General features: G+C 26.3%; 7 protein-coding genes across 8 annotated transcripts; 3 read left to right on the top strand and 4 right to left on the bottom strand.

Annotated features, from left to right (window-relative positions):
• The first annotated feature begins 338 nt into the window (after positions 1-338).
• Positions 339-732, top strand: LOC129613243 (uncharacterized). Of its 2 annotated transcripts, none has more exons than XM_055527228.1 (2): positions 339-377; positions 571-732. In XM_055527228.1, exon 2 carries the CDS (start codon positions 574-576, stop codon positions 730-732), a length of 159 nt encoding a protein of 52 aa, XP_055383203.1. In that variant the 5' UTR covers positions 339-377; positions 571-573. The 2 variants fall into 2 exon arrangements, with proteins under 2 accessions (XP_055383203.1, XP_055383202.1); XM_055527227.1 differs by having other exon boundaries at positions 368-479.
• A 2-nt stretch (positions 733-734) lies between these two features.
• LOC129613242 (NADH dehydrogenase [ubiquinone] 1 beta subcomplex subunit 1) lies at positions 735-973 on the top strand. Its single transcript, XM_055527226.1, has one exon. The coding sequence runs from the start codon at positions 735-737 to the stop codon at positions 903-905; it is 171 nt and encodes a 56-aa protein (XP_055383201.1). The 3' UTR covers positions 906-973.
• A 355-nt stretch (positions 974-1328) lies between these two features.
• Positions 1329-2456, top strand: LOC129613172 (mitochondrial inner membrane protease ATP23 homolog). The gene is made up of 4 exons (XM_055527131.1): positions 1329-1763; positions 1820-1870; positions 1937-2192; positions 2249-2456. The coding sequence occupies exons 1-4, from the start codon at positions 1416-1418 to the stop codon at positions 2383-2385; spliced, it is 792 nt and encodes a 263-aa protein (XP_055383106.1). The 5' UTR covers positions 1329-1415; the 3' UTR covers positions 2386-2456.
• A 34-nt stretch (positions 2457-2490) lies between these two features.
• On the bottom strand, positions 2491-5191 carry LOC129613251 (adenylate kinase 7). Its single transcript, XM_055527236.1, has 8 exons — positions 4906-5191; positions 4494-4779; positions 4190-4376; positions 3810-4052; positions 3577-3683; positions 3037-3522; positions 2892-2934; positions 2491-2823 (listed from the first exon to the last, which is right to left on the bottom strand). Exons 1-8 carry the CDS (start codon positions 5189-5191, stop codon positions 2491-2493), a joined length of 1971 nt encoding a protein of 656 aa, XP_055383211.1.
• A 250-nt stretch (positions 5192-5441) lies between these two features.
• On the bottom strand, positions 5442-8745 carry LOC129613170 (serine/threonine-protein kinase Nek3). Its single transcript, XM_055527129.1, has 2 exons — positions 6930-8745; positions 5442-6378 (listed from the first exon to the last, which is right to left on the bottom strand). The coding sequence occupies exons 1-2, from the start codon at positions 8244-8246 to the stop codon at positions 5482-5484; spliced, it is 2214 nt and encodes a 737-aa protein (XP_055383104.1). The 5' UTR covers positions 8247-8745; the 3' UTR covers positions 5442-5481.
• Positions 8746-12359: 3614 nt separating this feature from the next.
• Positions 12360-15093, bottom strand: LOC129613171 (dual specificity mitogen-activated protein kinase kinase 6). Its single transcript, XM_055527130.1, has 7 exons — positions 14646-15093; positions 14297-14492; positions 14049-14237; positions 13632-13764; positions 13492-13572; positions 13170-13294; positions 12360-13110 (listed from the first exon to the last, which is right to left on the bottom strand). Exons 1-7 carry the CDS (start codon positions 14714-14716, stop codon positions 12907-12909), a joined length of 999 nt encoding a protein of 332 aa, XP_055383105.1. The 5' UTR covers positions 14717-15093; the 3' UTR covers positions 12360-12906.
• A 2442-nt stretch (positions 15094-17535) lies between these two features.
• On the bottom strand, positions 17536-20478 carry LOC129613188 (small ubiquitin-related modifier 3). Its single transcript, XM_055527154.1, has 3 exons — positions 20281-20478; positions 19208-19327; positions 17536-18103 (listed from the first exon to the last, which is right to left on the bottom strand). Exons 1-3 carry the CDS (start codon positions 20296-20298, stop codon positions 17969-17971), a joined length of 273 nt encoding a protein of 90 aa, XP_055383129.1. The 5' UTR covers positions 20299-20478; the 3' UTR covers positions 17536-17968.
• Between the last annotated feature and the right edge of the window lie 595 nt (positions 20479-21073).

The raw sequence follows: 21073 nt of genomic DNA, 5'->3' as shown, positions 1-21073 counted from the left end.
GAACGAATTCCTTCAAAGAATTTTATAAGATATTATAAATGAAATTTAAACTGAATAAGTTTTCTTTACCTCCCACAAAAAATTTTTATCGAGAAATATTTCTTTTGGCGACAGAATATTCTTAGAGAATCTAAAATTCGGGTGTTTTGATTATTAATATAATAAAATATTTTTTGCTTTGGTAATCTATGCTCCACACGTTTGTTAATGAAACCTGCATGTAAAACAATAAAATCCTGATTTCATACAAACGGCATTTCTAATTTAGATGTCATTGAATATTCTGTAAGTTGCCATTATTTTTGAATTTTTGACACAAATTGACACATATAGTTGTCAATTCGAAACTATTTCATTTTATTTCATTGTTTTTGTTGGTTAGTATTGAGATTTTTTTATTTTTGAACATTTGTGAAAATTCTAAGATAATTTAATTTCTATTTAATATTTTAATAACACTGAGAGATCTTTAATCAGTTGTAAATTTTAATTATAGAACTGTTTTTATTTTATTTTGTTATGGTTAAGAACGAATTCAATTGAATTACATAATTTTCTTTTATTTTTTAGTTTATGGCAAAAACAGGCATTGTAGTTAAACAGTTCTTGAGGAAATACGGTGCCGTGATTTTTTTCCCAACCTTTACTGCATCAACAATTTTGGCAGATTTAAATCATACCAGAAATTGGAAACGTGAACAAGAACAACTGAAGAAGGAAAGCATAAATTAAGAATGGTCAGACTTGGAATAACAAAGCAATATCTTTGGGGTGCTTTACCTTTAACTGGCTTCCTAGTAGGATGGTTTCTTGATATCAAAGAAACTGAAAGAATGACAAGATTCAGAGACAAAAGTGCACTTTATGGCCGAAATTTAAAAGAGGGCGAAGCACCATCATGGTAGAAATAATTAAATACCTACTGAGTTTAATATGTTATAGAAATTAAAATAAATGAAATTGTAATTACAAATGTCATATTTTTTACTAACTTAAAGTGAATTGCTCTATTCTGCATACATATTTAGTTAACCGAAGAAAAGTAGATTTCTATTTAGCAAATACACATCAGCTTGCTGGATTAATTCATACATATAAAGATATGGATTACAAAAATAATCCAGTAGGTCTCACCTTTTCTTCCTCTCTTAATTTTTTAAAAATCTTTAATAATGCTATTGCCGATATTCCTTACGAGACAAATCTTGTAGATACTTTTTACGTTTTGTTAAATTTAACAACTAATTTCATTCTAAACTGGCTATCAGCTGATTGATTCTTGTGTTTTTTAAAAAATGTATGTATGTATGTATGTATAAGTGCAAGTGTGTTATCATTTGTTTTGATTTTGTAATTCGCAAAATTATTTTTAAATTAAATTGGTTATAAAATATCAGTTAGCGTATTTAATTGAAATGGTAGGAAAAGAGGCTGCAGAGTCAAAAAATAAAGAAGTTTTGCCTAAAACCGAAAACCAAAAACAACCTGAACAAGAAAATAAGCAAGGCAAAGAATGGGGTTATGATTTATACCCAGAAAGACGAGGTGAAACATTTAAGCCATCATGGGGTAGAGTTTTGCTTGGATTGGAAGGACGTGAAACAACTGACAAAATTAGATGTGAACGCAATGTTTTTTGGTGTGTGAAAAATAGTCCATTAGTTAAATTAATGATGGGTGCTTTAAAGAGCTCAGGTTGCCCAATTGATATAAGAAGACATATCTCTTGTGAAGTTTGTGACACAACAGTGACTGGAGGATACGTAAATCTTTTCTATTTTGTCGCTGTAGTTATTATTAATTTGAAATGTATTTTTAGGATCCTGTCAACAACCAAATTGTGGTTTGTCAAAATATGGCAAGAAACGAGGTAAACCTTTAAATAGATAGGTTCACTTAAATGTGCATAATTATTTGCTTGTAATTTATTATTTAGGGAATGGTGCAAGGAGTGTTAACTCATGAAATGATTCATATGTTTGATTACTGCAACAATGACTTGGATTTTAAAAATATTGATCATTTAGCTTGTACAGAAATCCGCGCTGCAAACTTAGCTCACTGTTCATTTTTTAGTGCAATGGCTCAAGGTGATGCATCTTTTTTCAATATTAAAGAAGCACATCAAAATTGTGTAAAAACCAAAGCCTTAAATTCTGTGCTAGCTGTTAGAAACGTTACTAGAAATGAAGGTAACAGTAATTTTTTTTTGCTTTGTTTAATTTTATAAATTCATTTTTCATTTTAGCAATTGATGCAGTTGAAAGAGTCTTTCCAAAATGTTATGCTGACTTAGAACCAATAGGTAGAAGAATACGTAGAAATTCTAGTGATATGCATAGAGCTTATTTAGAAGCTCCTTTGTACGGTTACGATCCAGAATAGAATAATAACAAAAAAATGACATGTAGTTCTTAGTTATTGCTAATATTAAATTATAAATTTGTGGTATCAGGAAAAAACGTGGAAACTAAATTATTGCTTAGAAATTTAGCGCTCTTCCGTAGAGTCCATACATTTGAATTCATTTTCGTTTAAAATATAACTGTCCAACGTACTGAGAATACTTTCATTTTCATCGCCTAGCAGCAATTTCTTCATTTCTTGAGTGTGTTTGTCAGAAGTTATATGACCAGGAGTATTATTTTTAAATAAAAATTCTGCTAAATAGTCAATTGGGTCTTCAGGTCTTACACGTACTATTTCCAAAATTCCTTCAGTTAAAGTTGGAAGCACAAACTTTGCCAAATATTGACGAAATGGTAGTGATTTTGCTTCAGCTGCCATATCTTCCTCATGTTTTAGAATTTCAAATTCATGTGTCTGAAATGAAGGTAAAAATGATAATGTCTATTCCTATAAATAAAATAATTCGTTAACGATAAACCTACCCATTGACGGAGCTTTGTTTCACGCTCTGCTTGGATTTTTGACCTAATTTCGTTTTGTTTCTTTTGAAATTCCTCATCCAATTTTTTCTTTTTACATATTTCTGCATTTTTAATTTTTATTTTCTCAAATGGTGTTAGAGGATACGTATGTGGAGATCCAATTTTGATTTTTATGGCGTCAATAATTTCATTATATATAGAATCTTCATTTATAGCAAAGCACTGTGGGATAACGTTATAGTCATAAAAAAAGTTCGTAAGACTAGTGTCTTCATGCTCATCACGTTCTCTAAACTCCTCTAAACGTTGGCAAACATTTTCTTCATTATTACCAGTTTCAAGAACTTCTTTGCATGATAGCTCCATCCCACGTTTAAAAACTAATTCATCTGATATATTTAAAAAGACAACGAAATTTGGCATAATTGAACTAGTCTTGAACTTTTTTGACTGTGGTTCTGTGAATTCGTTCGTATATAGTTGCGTTTCAACATTTTTCCCTTGTTCGTTTTCGTCAAAATCAGTGTGCAAAAAAATTTCTGAAGCTTGAATATATGTGAATGGAAATCCGTCAATCACATACCCTTGATTCTCTGAATATAATTTTGATGCAATGATTGTTTTTATACATCTACAGTTAGTGGTTGGGTTTATTATATGTACTGTACAATGTCTCTAGAATTACCTTATTTGATATTTTAGAGTTTCTTCATGACATTTTTGTTTAATAGAGGCATAATTTGATAAATCCTTCAAGTATTCTTGCCATTCTTCTATTAATTCTTTAGTATTCTTTTCCAATTTTTGTACTTCAGAATCATTTTCGTTTTTTAATTGAAGTTTTTCTCTTTCCAAATTAAAAAGAAATTTGTTAGCAGTGGCTATATTCTTTTGTAATTTATTTGTAACAAATTGTACAGCTGTCATTGGATCGAAATAATTTAAATTATAATATTCAGCTATTTCTTTGGCGATCATGGATTTCCCTGATAACGGTGGACCATCAATCAAAATTTTTATTGGTAATAAATTACGTTCTATTCGATATTCGTTGACTAACACTTTTCCAATTTCTTCTATATTTGTGAAAGTATATTTGAAATCTTTTAAATAGGTGGGAACCAATTTAAGCGGAGTTGTAATAGCATCGATCACCCGTTGCTTAAAATAATTTATAAATTATTTTAACGTATTATTGAATTAATACTTATATTTATTTTATATACTTAATTAGCAAATTATTTATTTAGTAAATTTATTGTTTTTTTATTACTGTTTTTAATCTTATCAATTATTACCGGAAATAAATCCTCTTCATAGTTCATCAAACAATTTTTTGGCATAATGGTAACTTTCATTACATTTCCTGCTACAGAATTAACAATTGCACGAGTAAAAGATTTTATTGTCCAGAAATTTGGTTGAATAGCAAAAATATATTTTTTTTCAGATGGAGGAAAATCTCCAATAATTTTTCCAATTATCCTATATAAAAATATATTATTTACATTTTAAAATATTCAACTATACGCAACTACATATACATACATAATTTCTACATTCATAATAATATTAACTCTTAAAATTAATTTCAGTTCTTACCTTGCGAGATCTTTTACATAAATAATTGGAATTACTTGATTTCCAGGTTCAACAATTGGTATTTTTTGTTTATTTAAATAAGCTAATTTAAATATATAGTGAAATATATCATTTGATTCACCAAATGAATAACCAGGACATATTATCAAGGTACGAACTTTACCATTAACTTTTTTCTCAAAAAGATTAACTATATGTTCAATATGCTTATGTTTCGTATACGATGAATGAGATCTTCTTCGTGAATATTCTGATTCATATAAACATCCTTCATTATTTCTTGCTTCTGTTGTACCCCATGTTAATGGAGTAGACAACAATATAAAATATTTTATTGCCAATTTATTTTCAATATCATTTTCGTAAAATTTTTCTAATGCATCCAAAACCTTTTCAATTTCCGTTATTTCACTTGAATTCGAACTTATATCGTAAATAATATAATCATTTTCAATAACACGATCAATAAATTCGTTAAGAGTTTTGAATAGGCATTGAGACATCTGTTTTTTCAATTCGGAAATTCGTGAAGATTCATGGTCATAAATTGTACCACTTATTGAAAATCTTATACCAAATTCTGTGACATTATTTATTAAATACTTAGCTATTGCATAATTTTGGTAAAGGTCAATATAATTAAAAAAAAATTTTAATTCCGATATTTCTGTGCCAGAGTAACTTGTGCTTTCAAGCATTTTGATTATAAATTTTTAAATTAAGGTTTTTGAAGTATTTTAATTAGAATACTTATTTAAAAATTTGTAAATAAGTAGTGTGTAAATAGAAAATGTAATTTAAATTTATTTATTTGCTATTAAACTTCAATTTTTTATTTGAGTGGGAAATGTACGAATCACAGTCTTGCACTTGTGCTTCCGAGATGAATTCTTTATTTGAAGAACTTAAAATTACTGTCGTTATCATTAAAAAGTGCTAGATTTTTTATTTATCTTTATGTTTTATTTCAATTTAAATTTATATTGATTTACAATAAAATACGATTTCCTGATGTATTCGGCGACAAATAAACAGCAGATCTTCTTAGTTTACTTGATCGATTTAAACTTGTTCCTCGATCTCGGGTGGTCTTTCGTAAATTTGAATTTCTCTGAGAACTAGTGAAATTTGTACAATTGTTTTGAAAATCAAAATCTTTATCAGCAGCACTGTTCATTGCAGCGAGCATATCAAAAGCAGCTTTTTTATTCTCTTTTGTCCAAATCTGTGTTATTTCATTTGAATTAACTTTATCTAATATCTCCAATTCATTATTTTCACTGACTTTGCTTTGATTATAATTCTTTGTAATTAAAGTTTTAGCTTTTTCATCAGTTTCTTTTCTACTCTTATTAAAATCATTATTGAGGTTACTATTAGAATTGTTATTATTGTTATGATTTGTTTTATTTTTTTGTGAATTGTTTAGTCCAAAAAGTGATAAAATAGAACGTCTTTTATTATTAGAATTTTTATTAACACTATTTTCCGATTCAGTACTTGTTTTACTAGAATGACTGGAATGAAAATTATTGTTTTTTGCATCTCTTATTGGTTGTAATTGTAGAATATTCTCTTTGTTAATTTTTACTATTTGTTTGGGAGAACTAAATGTAACTGATTTTCTATGGTTATTTCTTAACATTCCTAATGGTGGTGGCATCGAAGATATTTCCAATTTTGCAACAGTTGGTGTTATAACAGATTCATTTAGCTCAATTGAACAGTAAGATGTCTCCAAAGTTTTTAAAGTACGTCGCTTTGGACAACGTTTTGTTAATTGACGTTTTTCCGTTGCAACTTTTTTCAGCATTCCTTCAACATGATGCTTTTTTTCTTCTAAATCCTTTTGAAGTGAAATTAAACGTTTTTCATGTTCTATCAACTACAAAAAAAAAAATTAAAAAATATTATATATGTAAGTATTATTTTTCAAACTGTTGTTGAATAAAAGATTTTGTAAAAAACGTAGGTTTGTACTTATAGTTTTGTAAGTGCAGACAAATAGCTATACCGTTACAAGGCAAACTTTCTTTTGTTCTAGTATCCAGATTTTCAATAACAAAATTTTGTGGAATTTTCAGAAATCCACATATAAGTATCTTAAATAATTAAAGTAGACAAGGTCAAGCGCGCTAAAGTGGAAGACTGAAATTTTTTCTTTCCAATAAAACAGACACAGTTTACAGTTATACGGACCTTGATATATAGTGATTCCTTTTTTAAATTTAGTAACTTGGAATCAAAAAATAATATTTGCTTATTAGTTTCGGGACGTCAATTTTTTAAATGAGTTTCACAATTCAATCGGGATTTCTCATAATTTTGCTAGGAAGGTACAGTTACCTACCTAATTAAATTAGAACTTTTTTACAAATCTTAGCACTAAATATGAAAATATACTTAAAGTATTTAGTCAAATATTAAAGCACAAACCTGCTTCTCCTTTTCCATTAAATTATTTTCTCTTTGTTTTAAAAGCATTTCATGAGCTCTTATCGTTTCTAAACGTTGTTTTAAAGCTTCCTCAAAAATATCTCTAGTCAACATTTTTGGATCGTCATATCTATAACGTTCTCTAATATCATAATTATAATTTGAAGTCATTATTGAATTTGCATATATTCTTTCATTATTAATAAGTGTTAAATCTGGAAATGAACTTGTTCTAGGTGATATTTTTTTTATAGGCGAACCAAATAATTCTGCTCTTAACTGTGTTGTACTAATATCAGTTATTTCTTGATTTGATACAATAAAATTGTTGGTTTTATTTAATTCATCAAAGCTAAAATCATTTGTTGAATTTTGTTTTTTATCAGTAATTGGTGAAAAGATTAATTTTTTTACTCCGTATTGATTATTATCCGCTATCATATCATCATCATTTTGTTGTAAAAGTTTCGGAAAATCAGCTTTTAAATCATTTAAATTTCTTATGAATACTGGATGTCTTAATATTATTTCAACATTTGGACGTTGTTCACTATCTACTTCTAATATAAATGAAATAATTTCTTGTAAATCTTTTGAATATGATTTTGGTATCGAATTAAATTGACCATTTGATATATTCTCAGATAGCTGTTCAAAACGATTACCTCTAAATGGTGGTTTTAAACAACACATTTCATATATTAAACAGCCAACAGCCCACATATCAGATTTTTTATCATATTTACGACCTTTAACTATTTCTGGACTCATATAATATGGTGAACCAACAAAACTTTCAGCAAAATTTTGTTGATTACGTTTTAAAATTCTAGCTAAACCAAAATCACCTAATTTAACATTACCACATTTATCTAAAAATATATTTGCTGGTTTAATATCACGATGTAAAATGCAACCTTCTGCAATTTTATTATGGCATAATTGTAATGCTTTTGATATTTGATATAAAACTTTCCATATGTATTTTTCTTCAAATTTTAATTTTTCCTTTTGACATTTTTTTATTAAATTTTGTAAATCACCTCCATCACAATATTCCATAATAATAAAAATTGTTTTTGTTTCAATATTGCATATATTATCATAATATTGCACTATATTTGGATGTTTTAATTGTTGTAAGAATCCAATTTCAGTATCTAGAATTTCTTTTTTAGATTCTTCAAAATCATCATCATAATTAATTGCTTTCCATGCATAAATTTTATTTGTAATTTTATCTTTAACTTTAAAACATGTTCCAAATGAACCATTTCCAATTATTGAAACTACTTCGTAATCATCTAGACTCTTCATTTTCTTTATTATTATTTTTTTTTTTTTAATTTTCCAAAGAAAATATCACAATTTTTTACATTAATAAGCTAATAGGAAGACTTAGTCGTATAATATTACGCTCTAAAAATACTGTTCGTGTTATTTTTAAAAAAATTAATTTAAACTCAATAGAGTTAGATAGGAACTAAACACTTGTATGTTTTTTGTTTATGGCAAAATCACCACTCCAATAGTAGGTTATTTACTGCATAATCTTTCTTTATATTCACAAAATAATTCTAATAGAATAAAATCCAACTTCCAATTTTTATTCTTTGAAATTAATTTCATTTATTAAAATTTTTAATCCTTTTACTTTACTGTGTGTATCTAATTTAATTTCGTTCCTTTAAATTTTCTCGCGCCCACATTATTCCTTTTTCAAATCTCTTGTTTAACTGATTTTTAATTCTAGAAATTATACCTATACTCTGGCTACTATAGTTAATGAAACAAAAACCCAAACTAAAATACATAAATAAAATAAAAACAAGTAAAAACGTTTCAGTCGGTATAAACCGATTGAATTATACCCTGCACCTTTCGTTATTGTGTAGCAATTACTTGAACCTCTAAAATCATTCTATAGAAACTTCACGGACATGTCTGACCCATAATTGGACATCCGACTGCCAAGTTTCATGAATCTGACCTTATAATTTTTCCAAATATTTAAAATTAGCTTTTGGAGTTGTATGGTAAGTACCTGAACCTGCCAAGCAATTCCACCAAAACTTCACAAATATATCAGATCTATAATCGGACACACAACTGCCAAGTTTCATGAATCTGACTTTATTATTTTTCCAAATATTAAGATTAAGCTTTTAGACTTGCATGGGAGCTACTCGAACCTGTCAAGCAATCGCACCAAAACTTTAGAAATATGTCTGACCTATAATTGGACACACGACTGCCAAGTCTCATGAATTTGACTTTATTATTTTTCCAAATATTTAAAATAAGCTTTTAGACTTGTTTGGGAGCTACTCGAACCTGTCGAGCAATTCCACCAAAACTTCAGAAATATATTTGAGCCATAACTGGACACATGATTGCCAAGTTTCATGAATCTGACTTTATTATTTTTCTAAATATTTAAAATTAGCTTCTGGAGTTGTATGTCAGGTACCCGAACCTGTCAAGCGATTCCTCTAAAACTTCAGAAATATATTTGACCTATAATTGGACACATGACTGCCAAGTTTCATGGATCTGACTTTATTATTTTGCCGAATATAAAAAATTTGCTGTTGGAGTTGTATGGCAGCCACCCGAACCGGTGCAGCTACCCCATTATAATTTTTAGAGCATGTGTAGAATATAATTGGACACATGTATACAAAATTTTATATTTATACCTTTATTAGTTTTTGAAATATTTAAAATAAACTCTTTGAGTTGTATGGCAGCTACCCGAACCCGTTGTCCGAATTAGTCCAATAACAATAGGGCTCGTCCTTGGCACAAAAGAAAAAACTTGTGAAAGTTTGGTGCCGATTGCATTATGCGTTTTTGAGTTATCGTGCGATCGGACGGACGGACGGACGGACGGACGGACGGACGGACGGACGGACGGACGGACGGACGGACGGACGGACGGACAGACGGACATGTCTAAATCGACTCAGAATTTTACGCTGAGCAAGAATATATATATATGTCCATACCGCAGATGACTCCTTCAAGTAGTTACAAACTCCATACCAAAGTTAATATACCCTTCACGAAGTGCAGGGTATAAAAAACGCCAGCATATTTTTAACAAGAAGAAAATAGAAACAAAAAAAAATATTTTAAATCTCTTTTCGAATTTCAAGTATAATTCGAGATTTGTTTTGATTGTGGTTGACCTGAGAGTCTCTGCTTTGTGTACTTTACTATATGTGTACGATATAATCATATAACTGAACTTGGGCTTAAAATATGTAATTTACATATGCATATGTATGTAAGCATGTATGTAAGTACAGCTACATAATCTGTGCATAAATAGTAGAACAATAGTATAATAATTTACAGTATATTTAATGAAAGCAAGTACCTTCATATATAAAAATAATAAATATAATGTTAATTTAAAAACAAGATAGTAGGAAAGGGCTTAAATAAAAATTGCTTTATTATAAGAGAAAGAAGAACATACTTTTCTTCATACATTAACCCAAAGCTGGTGCGGTCTATAATTGCTTTTCAAACAATGCTATATACTATATAAACTAATAGTTAAAATTTCTGTTATGACATTAATATTATTGACGTTAATGCACGCCCAGTTCTAGATTAACATATTTGCTATCAAAGGAGTAAATCTTGAAGCAGTTCAACGAATACCGAATTTATTAAAAAAAAAATAATTTAATTATTTCTCACCGAATTCCCCTGAGTATAAATAATGTTTAAAACAAAATTAACGTTTTATAACTGAATTTTCAACAGTTGATGGTTTTTTTACTCAAAAATGGACCACCCTAAAAAAAATTTTGTTTTTTTCAAACTTCTAGATGTGTATATTAATACATGTTTGTATGTATGAGGAATTTAGCATCGGTACCTGCAAAAAGTTGATTTTTCTGTTTGTTCCTTGTCCTCATTTTTCTTTTCAAAAGAAATTTTTATTCTTTTTATTATAAAGGCTTGTATTACAACTTCTCTCTAGAACTTGTTTGTATGATCTGTAGGTAGGTCCCAATGTACATATTATTATCTATGTTGAAAAACATAACATATTTGTATGCATATAAAAGGTGCCTTAAAATAACACCAAAATTAATAAAATTTTATATTTGTTATACCTACATATTTACCATCTATTTAAAATTATCAAGAAAAAAATACCAGATTTTAAGTCTAGAATAATATTCCTTTTTGATAACAGTTGTTCGAAATTTTAATTTTTTCGCTGACGCGATTTTTGTTGACAGAGTAGGTATACGTAAAATTAGCAAGAAATAGTACAAAGATATCATAAATAATCCCTTGTAACAATTTTGACAAGATAATAGAAATATGAAAATCAATTTGTTTCAATATTTATTTTTTCAATTAAACCACAAGCTAATTTATTATTTATTAATTTTAACTGTTTAATATTATAATATCAAACTATTAATTAAAATTGTTAATAAAAATAACTAAAAGAACAAGACATACAATTTTAATAAAATTCGTAATTCTGGAGAACTACTGATATTTTTGTAAAATTAATAAAATCAATATTATGAGCTGGGCTATTATTGCAGTGAAACGTTTAAGAAAAGAAAAAATCTGTTTCAGAAAGCTATTATTACTAAATTAATATAGTAAATATTAGGCAAATCAGATTAATTCATTAAATAACATGGACTTTTCTCACATCACATTATATTTTTTTTTTTAACAAAAGATTCATTCTTTTCTCTTCCATTTCTTCTGTATACATATATATTTTACAATTTAAATTTAATTCACGTTTAAGAAGCAATATTGAATAAAGTTTTCGTTATTTTTTCAAATTTTATGCCCTGAGAAAACTTTACGCACTATATAATACTGTTTAGGAACCCGTATCATGTTCATTTACAATTAACAATGATTTTCAAATTATTTACATTATGTATGTAAATAGGAATAAAAAAGGGATCTCTTGTTGCAATTCTATAGCTATATAAACATACCATAATAAAGAAAGTAGTATCATAGTTGTTTGAATTATGGTAACAATTTAGCAAAACAATAAAGTTTCTTTGAATTTCCTAATTTTAATATTATGTTGTGTATATTTATTTTGTTTACTTAGTTTTGTAAGAGTCACGTACTACTACATTATTTATGTATACTTGAAAAATTTTTGACAAACATACATATATGTATATTATTTCTTTTAATGAATAAAATTCATAAATCTTTCTATTTAAATTTATAATCTTTAATTCTCACTGTAAATAGAATGTAGTAATGTAGGCGTTTATTTTGAAAAATAAATAGAAAACTTTCCGTTTTATTATCTAAATATCCTCTAGATTTTTTAATTATTATATAATTTAAAAAAAAACCCATATTTGAATGTTTTGTTATTTTATTTAATTATTGGTAATAATCTTTTTTTTTCAATTTTATTATTTTTTATTTTTTGTATTTATTTTTATAATTTTTTTATCTTCTTTTTTTCTTCTTTGTTCTCAATAACATTTTTAACTACTTTTTTAATGTATAATTTTATTTTTTTTTTGTTTTAAAATTTATATTAATTTCTTTTTTTCTTCGTTTAAATTTTAACAATTAATTTCGTTCCTTTTTTATTATATAATAAACATTTTAATTTTTGTATTTCGATTTAAATTAGCAAACTTTAAAGTAAAAGAAAATCATCTTATTGCAATTAACAAATTAAAAAATAAAATGGCAAACTATTTAAAAAGAAAAACTCTTGATTACAAAAAAATTGGTTGAATAAAAAAATTTCAAACGAAAAAAAATTAATAATAATATTAAACAAACCAAAAAATTAATTTAGTTGTGAAGTGGCAAAATTTTTTCCTTATAAACTAGATTATGATATTAAATTTGAATTTTTTTTATCGTACATTGCAAAATTTGCAACAAAAGAAATATTGATAATAATAATTAAAAAAAAAAATAATATTTCTTGAAAAGAGATTTATGGAAGATCAAGAATTTCTTCAATAAATTTTGAAATATCAGTATTTTTTTCTTTATGCATAACTATAAATTCAATTGATTCTAATAACTGTTTATAATTTGGACGTGCTTTATAATCTTTCTGTAAACATGCTTCTATAAATTTTTCAAATTCAACGGAAAATTGTCCTGGTTCTAATCTTGGTGGGTCATCAACAACAACCTGAAATTCAAATAAATATATTTAAATAAAATTTTGTTTTGCAAAAAAATATATTTTACTTGTTTTAGTTGATCAAAAACTGATTTCCATTTACTAAATGGAAATCTTCCAGTTGCCATTTCAATCATACTAATGCCTAATGACCACACATCAGATCTTATATCATATTTGTCCTTATTATCTCCTGTCACAAAAACAAAATTAAGAATATTAAAATTGAGAATATAAGAAGTTCTTTAAAAAATTGTACATAATCTAGTTATATGTAAATTAAGAAAATAAAGAAAACTTGTTCTTTTTTAAACTGTATTGTATACAAAAAATAAAGCATTATAATTTTAAGACAACCAATATATATGTATATATTATTTATAGCTATACCTTCCATGTCTATGCGTTCAGGTGCCATATAAGGTTTGCATCCTGCATCAACTGTTTTAGCTACAGAATTAACCAAGAAACCTAAATTTTTGGAATCATTTTAAAAGCATATTTAATTTTTTTAATTCATTTGTAAGTACCTGATATACCAAAGTCACACATTTTTACTGCTCCTAATCTGTTTACCAATATATTTGATGGTTTTACATCCCTGTGAATTACTTGTAAATTTGAGTGCAAATAGTGTAAAGCTTTAACCACTGAAACTGCAATCTAAAACATTTTAAAATAATATACAAAAAAAAAAAAAATGTTAAAATGATGGAATATACAAAAAATCGCCTTTACTTTTTTGAGAAATGAAACCTTCAATCAGTTGGCATTAAATGCAATTTTCATTTCGCAGAATTTTAAAGGCAAAATATAGTAAGTACAAATTGAGTTTTCAAATCCACAATTTTCTTTTATAATTTTTTAAGTTATGCCATGTTTGAAAATTTTGCATTTGTTAAATATCGTCTTTTATTTATAATTTTAAATATTTATTAAGTACTTACTTTGCCTAAAAAATCTTCAGTCATGACTTTATTATGTTGAAAAACTTTTGGATAAAATTTATCTAAACTTGTATCCATACATTCCATGCAGATCCAAACATCTCCTTCTCTGAATAATGCACCATAAAATTGCACAGTGAACTCACAATTACTAGTTCTCATAACATCTAAGTCCATTAACAAACGTCGCTATCATAATCAAATAGTTAAAATTCATATTTTATTTATTTTAAAAACAGAAAACTTACTTGTTCTTGTTTCTCTATTGTTGCTGTAATTCTTTTGACAGCCATTACAGTCCCACTTTCACGATGTCTCATTTTTTCTACAATTCCATATGCCCCTCTACCTAAATCTTGTATTTTTTCAAGCTCATCCGCTTCAGCTTCGAATGTTTTTTCGCCAATTTTAAATGTAGCTTTTGAATCTAAATTTCGCGGAACGCTATATTAATTTATATGTTTTAATAAAACAAAAAAAAGATATTTGTTTAATTTTTAAAAATAATATCTTATCAAATAATTAAACAAAAAATTAAGGAAATGGTAATTCTTTAACACTGTATTTACTTCCTAGCATTTTTTGTTCTAAACTTACATTGGTACTGGTTCAGGTTCAGTTTGCCCGAAATTAATTTTTAAACCTGGGCCTGGCCTTTTTCTGTTCATTTTCTACACTTTTGCTAATATTCGTTTTTTAAATTGTAAATTAATAAATATAAATTGTTAAATTTTAATACAAAATATTGTTTTCTCTTTACTTATTTATACTTATATCAAAAATTTTAAAGCATTTGTGTGGGTAGGTTATATTGCTTTAGATACTTTCTATATTTTAATGTTCACGCTTAAAAGATTTATCAAATTAATCCCGTGATATGAAATTAAATTCTAAATCACTCTTCTCATATCTTATTATAATCCCATTTAAGAAATATTTCGAACTATAAATTAAAAATAATTGACAAATTTTTTTTAATTTTTATTTCGATAAAAAAAAAATTCCTTTAAAAATAATTTGACAACTCGTTCGGTCGTTCGTTTTCGAATTCGAAATTACATTCCATTTATCACTGTTACCATTTAACAAAAAAAGGAAGTAGTTTTGTTGTCATGCGATTTACTATTATAGATTACAATTTCCACTTGTATGTTTTTGTCACTGTTTCTGGGTTAATGTTACACAAATATTTTTACAATTCTTAATAATTGTAAAAAATCTTTTATTTTTAAAAAGTTTAATAGTATCCATTACAGTTGCCTCTTAATGAAATTTATTCTGTACTGAACAAAAGATAAATCCATTAAATTAAAATTGTAAAATCCATTTTTGACAAAAAAAAAAAAATTGAAAATAAAATTAAGTAACAAGACTTTTTTCTTTTGTACATACAAAAAATAAAATAAACTTTGAAAAAATTTCGGTACAACAGAATATTTGAATTTGTTTACAACAGATTAAATAAATTTTATATAAATAATAAATCTTTTGCAATAAATTCGACATTTTATTGATATTCGTGTACACATCATAATTTTGTTTACGGAGCACAAATTTTAAAAAGACATTTCGGTTTAAAAATATTACACAATTATTGTTATTAGACATTATGATGCATTTGTATACAAAGTGAATAAAAAGGTGTTTAATGTTTTAATTTTTATTTTTATTAACACTTAACTATTGCATTTTTTTTATAATCCGCCAGTTTGTTGCTGATAAACTTCAATTGTATCGCCTTCTTTAATTTCCAAAGACATAGGAGTATCATTTTCATTAATTGGCTGGCCGTCAAAACGGAATCGTACGACCTGAGTTGATAAGCCCTTCAAATAAATATTAAATTATTTTAATTAGTGTTTTTGAATATAACATTAAAAATAACATCAAAAATCAAATGCGAAGTCCATTGAATAATTTAATTTTCCTTTTGCCAAAGGGAAATTCGAATTTTAGCAACATTATTATGTAAAAATTTACCATTATATGTTTCATATCAGGTCGAAATTGATAGGCACTCTACCAGTTCCTTTTTAACAAAGGGAAAAGATTAATGTATTTTTGGCTCTTTTCCTTTACAAAGTTCTGTAGAATTTTTGATAATGAAATATAGCAATTACGCACAACACAAAAGTTTGCGTTCAAAAATGTAACGCATGCTCTAAAATTTGAAGATATTTTTGATACAAACTTGCTAATGGTAAATTGTTAAAAATAATCAGTTCAGAAGTTGATTCAAAACACAAACCTTCTCTTACAAATGATTCGCAACTATAATAAGTTTTTGAAACTTACGATAAATTAGTGATTCCATACTGAAAATAATACCCTATATTTCCACACAATTTTAGCATTTATCTCACTAGTTCAAATTAGTTACCAACTCACTTATCTCCCTAATTATATTAACGAAATAAATATCCCTTTCTAGCATTGCAAGTAAAACCAAGTTCGTTTCACATTTAACACTAATAGTTTGTTTATACGACGACTTTTTCACACACTTAATGAAACATACCTCAACCATTGACGCAAGTCACCATGCAAACTCACATAATAAATAATTTACTATTACTTACTTCTTGTTGTTCCTGAACAAGTTCATTTCAATTTTTATTATACGATATGCCTAAGAACACATAATTTCTATTTTTAATTATTAATATTGACCTTAGAACTCCCATATTCTTTTTTTTATTTCTTCCGGTTATATGGAAAGATCAATAATTAATGAACTAAAGCAAAATTTAAAAAAAATATTGATAATTGCGGGCAAACCATGTTAAGAAAGAAAATTTTGATTCGGTAATTTTTTGACATAGGGAAAAAGGATGTGAAATCAAACCTAAACATGTAATCGTTAAAAGCAATCTTAAGCACAAATTGACTAACCAAAAAAATATATAAGGTAAATTTGATAAATCAAAAGTTGAAAATCTATAGATGCTCCATGTGTTTTAAAAAAAGCAAAGAACCTGAAGTGCATTTCCAAAATCCCCAATATACGAATTGGGACCTACTAGCTTCCTTCTTTAAAAATTCTTGAAACTTTTTTAAGAAATTAGGCAATAGGAACATTACTGTTCCTATCAGATATTGGTAATGTTTACCTACATAATAATTGGCTTTAAAGATTCATTATTTAAATAAATAGTTTTTGAATTTTCCATGTGGATTAAAATAAAAATTCTTTTTTTAAATATTTATTTTTAATTTTAAATGTTTATTTTTTTTTCATTTAATATTAATAGCTAAACATATTCCTTAAAGTTTAAATATATTTTTTTTTATAGATGTATAATAATATAAAAAAAGATTAATTTGTAAGCATTTCATATTTCAAAATGTTCAAAAAAAATTTTTTTTCATCTTTTCAAAATTTCGAGATAAGTATTTGAAGACGAATCTCAGTTGTGTTCTTATTTACTTTCGTTCTTTTAAACTGAAATTGAATATTCCGATTTCTTTTCTTAATCTTTCTTCAAAAATCTAGTCATTGTAACACAAAAAAAAAAAAAAAACAAAAATTTATTGATGTGTACACACAAATTCGAAAATCAGATTTTTGTTAAATGAGAATAGTCGGTTATAGTTGTAGACCATCAATTTATATTTAGTTACATTTAGTAATTTTACAATAATTTTGCGATATTGTATTTTTATTTTCTACGTTAATTTTATTACTCATGTCAGAATATTTATTTATTACACAAAAGAAATCAAAATATGCATTTGAGTGAGTGTTTTGATTTTGTTCACACTAAGAGTAGCTTTAATCAAAAAAAATTTAAGTTTTTCATTTTTCGTTAATTTGTTTTTTGTATTTTAAGGAAATTATTTTATAAGGAAATTCTTAATATTAATGGTGAAGTTTTTTTTTCTTTTTTTTTGTATTAATTTTTCAATTTTTTTAATAATTCTTAAAAATACCCTCCTGTTTGTGGCTGGTACACTTCAATTGTATCGCCTTCTTCCATTTCCAATGATGTAGGTGTATCATTTTCATTTATTGGTTGCCCATCAAAACGGAATCGCACCACTTGCATTGAAATACCCTAAAAATACGAAACATAAAAATAAAAAATTAAAACTTATGTAAATATGTAATAAATTTATAAATTATAAACTAAGTAAAGATACTAAAAGCTCAAAAAAATAAACAAAAGAAAACACAAACTCGAAAATAATATTCGGCAAAATATATTTACATATTTCGGGCTTACCCTCGTTTCCCATTATTTTTTATTTTTTGTATGCTTCAAATTTTAAATTTTATTTAAAAAAAAAAAAACAAGAGCAGAACTAGGTTACTTAATTTATAATTAAAATATTTTGTCAGTAACACTTTACACGACATAAAAACTTAAACATGAATGGGATTTTTAAGGACGATTTTGAAAAATCGGCGAAATTTTTAAAATGTAAAAATAAAAAAAAAACACAAAAGTTAAATTTATTAGATTAAGAACATTTTTTGATATTGAATTGGAAATAGATGCCAAACAATTTGAAAAGATTTAGGTACCTTTGTAATACATAATAAAAATTTGAAATCAATGTTCTTGTCTGCATAAATTCAACGACTTCAGTTATGAAGCTTGACTGAAATTAAATAGATTCGTGTCTACGATCTAATAAATCAACATTTTGAGCGATATTTTCGCTCAATAGATTTTAATTTCTACATCTACGATGCAATTGACCTTCAAAGTCGATATTTACACTTAGTATAGCTAATAGAAGCTATATCTTTAACTGGAGCAAAAATATTCTTTGACATTCTTTGTAAAGGCAATAGTATCAAATATAAAGGATGTGAAGATCGGACAACAGAATAAATCTACGAATTATCTAAGCATGCGTTACAAAATCGCATCTGAATTATATGTAAAAATTCTAGTTTGTATTCGATAATATGGTGGGTATGGCTAACAGGTTGCTTAATTAAATATAAGTATGTATTTCAAAATAACAATCTTTCTTTTAAAATCGTAAAAATTACAAAACAGTTACCGTGATCTACTTTAATTTATAATATTACATACATTTGTTAAGGTAATGTTATCTCAGTAACACACAAAAAATATCAAATATATACTTGTATATATAGCACATATACAGTTGGACTAATTCTAAATTCAAGTTAAAATTTTACTTACCGCTCTATCGCAGTATGCATTCATTAATTTTCTTAGGGGAGTGTGTTTCTTAATTTTGAATTGAACGACCGCATTATCCTGTCCTAATACTTTCAAATTGATGTGCTCTGATTCTGTTCCCTGCAAATATAATTAAATTTGGTTAAAATTTTCTTTATCGTTTGAAAATTATGATTTTTAAATGCTGAAAATGTCCATAAAAAAAAGTAAAAACAAAAACCTAAAATTTTAGTATAATTTGAATTTCACAAATAAGTGTAAATCGGATCTTTATTAGGTTCCCAGGATAGTTGCCATTTTCAAAAATATTATGAAATTCGCCAGACATTTTTTATAGGTATATATGGACGTAGGTACTTTGTACAAACATTAAAAGTATAAGCGATGCACAAAAATATCCTCAACTTGGTTTTTTTATCAAAGCTTTAACTTGTAACTTATTATTTATACACATATGCGTCTATATGTATATCTTTATGCACACAGCAGCTATATGTGTACATGTACATTCGTTGTATACAGAATTACAATTTAAAATAAAATGCCACCCTGTACTGTACAAGTATTCACTATTGAGAAACCATGTATGTACATACGGATATATATAGATATATATGTAAACTTAATGCTAATAAAATGTTTTCCATTTAATTTGTTATTAAAATGGAAGCAAACGGCATTATATTCTATTGATCATAATTGGGTCTAAGTCTAAGATCATTAATGACGCACATTTAATTTTGAGCACAAGTTACCACCCTGTAAATTATACAGCACATGAAATAAATTTTTTTTTCAACCACATTAGATTTCCGATGCAGAAATGTAATACATATTCGGAATAAAATTAGAAAAATCCTTTTTTTAAATATAGTCAAAAAATATCTTTGTCTTTTTAATTTTAACAAATGTACATTTATATTTAACATATTAAATTGCACTATCAAACAAATGTTCCTTATTAAATTTTTTTTTTACAAAGCCGCGCCATGTCGGCGCGGCGTCTAATAGGGATTACCTCCTCATGTTAAAAAAAAAAACCACAATTTCTTCACGTAGAAAATTTTACTCACCTTTTTCTCATCAGACATTTTGTTAATTATTTATTTTATTAGTTAACTCAAAAAAAATGTTGTTAAATGATATCAAAATTTTATACTTTTTCCAAATAATTCACTTATATGTAAAGTTAACACTTATAGTACACGCAAAAACGGAACGAAGCAAATCGAATTCGTCTCAACTGAAGTTTGAATGGCGGAATAAAACACGAATATACTTTATAGTGTGCGTTTGTAATAAAAAAAAAAGCCGAAAAGCCGACTTCAGCTTTAAAAAAGAAATAGATATAGTAAGGTACAAAGGTGCGACAAAGGAAAATATATTCTCTAATTAAATGACATGACAGCTGTCGTTCAGCACATTTTGAAACAATTGTCAATCAGGGTTGTAACAAATTAAAATATATCTACGTTCTAAGTTCACTATTAAATTGCAAAAAAAAATAATAATGAGAAACTTGAGAATTTAAGAAGTTATTCAATTAAAAAATTTTTAGCTAATTTATCTAAATCAGCTTTTATTAAATTTTATTTACATATACATTTATAATTGTAGGAGCTTTCTACTGTGGCTAAATACTTTTGCAAAAGAAAGAAATTACTGTCAATTACGAAGTTAAACAAAAATAGTCAAAAAAAGGGTCAAAATAGGCAATTAGATACATACATAAATAGAATTGATCCACATAAATGTGTGGTAGCAGGTGGTTTATATGAATTTTGTATAATAATATTTTCAAATAAAAAACATGTGTGGTAATTTTGACTATGAAAATCAATCAATACTCTATTATGATGTTAAAAT

Source organism: Condylostylus longicornis, unplaced genomic scaffold (assembly GCF_029603195.1).
Source record: "Condylostylus longicornis isolate FDR11 unplaced genomic scaffold, ASM2960319v2 ptg000081l, whole genome shotgun sequence".
Classification (NCBI taxonomy): domain Eukaryota; kingdom Metazoa; phylum Arthropoda; class Insecta; order Diptera; family Dolichopodidae; genus Condylostylus; species Condylostylus longicornis.
This window is presented reverse-complemented; position numbering and strand designations above follow the sequence as displayed.

Excerpts from the sequence above, each read along its gene's own strand:
- LOC129613243 (XM_055527228.1), top strand. The coding sequence starts at position 574 with ATGGCAAAAACAGGCATTGTAGTTAAACAGTTCTTGAGGAAATACGGT.
- LOC129613242 (XM_055527226.1), top strand. The coding sequence starts at position 735 with ATGGTCAGACTTGGAATAACAAAGCAATATCTTTGGGGTGCTTTACCT.
- LOC129613172 (XM_055527131.1), top strand. The coding sequence starts at position 1,416 with ATGGTAGGAAAAGAGGCTGCAGAGTCAAAAAATAAAGAAGTTTTGCCT. Across the intron at positions 1,764-1,819 it reads CAACAGTGACTGGAGGATAC|GATCCTGTCAACAACCAAAT; the intron begins GTAAATCTTTTC and ends ATGTATTTTTAG. Across the intron at positions 1,871-1,936 it reads AAAATATGGCAAGAAACGAG|GGAATGGTGCAAGGAGTGTT; the intron begins GTAAACCTTTAA and ends TTTATTATTTAG.
- LOC129613251 (XM_055527236.1), bottom strand. The coding sequence starts at position 5,191 with ATGCTTGAAAGCACAAGTTACTCTGGCACAGAAATATCGGAATTAAAA. Across the intron at positions 4,780-4,905 it reads CGATATAAGTTCGAATTCAA|AAGCAAGAAATAATGAAGGA; the intron begins GTGAAATAACGG and ends GGGGTACAACAG. Across the intron at positions 4,053-4,189 it reads ATGAAGAGGATTTATTTCCG|CAACGGGTGATCGATGCTAT; the intron begins GTAATAATTGAT and ends AATTATTTTAAG.
- LOC129613170 (XM_055527129.1), bottom strand. The coding sequence starts at position 8,246 with ATGAAGAGTCTAGATGATTACGAAGTAGTTTCAATAATTGGAAATGGT. Across the intron at positions 6,379-6,929 it reads TAATGGAAAAGGAGAAGCAG|TTGATAGAACATGAAAAACG; the intron begins GTTTGTGCTTTA and ends TTTTTTTTGTAG.
- LOC129613171 (XM_055527130.1), bottom strand. The coding sequence starts at position 14,716 with ATGAACAGAAAAAGGCCAGGCCCAGGTTTAAAAATTAATTTCGGGCAA. Across the intron at positions 14,238-14,296 it reads CAATAGAGAAACAAGAACAA|CGACGTTTGTTAATGGACTT; the intron begins GTAAGTTTTCTG and ends TGATTATGATAG. Across the intron at positions 13,111-13,169 it reads TTTTTGATCAACTAAAACAA|GTTGTTGTTGATGACCCACC; the intron begins GTAAAATATATT and ends TTTGAATTTCAG.
- LOC129613188 (XM_055527154.1), bottom strand. Across the intron at positions 18,104-19,207 it reads ATGCATACTGCGATAGAGCG|GGTATTTCAATGCAAGTGGT; the intron begins GTAAGTAAAATT and ends TCGTATTTTTAG.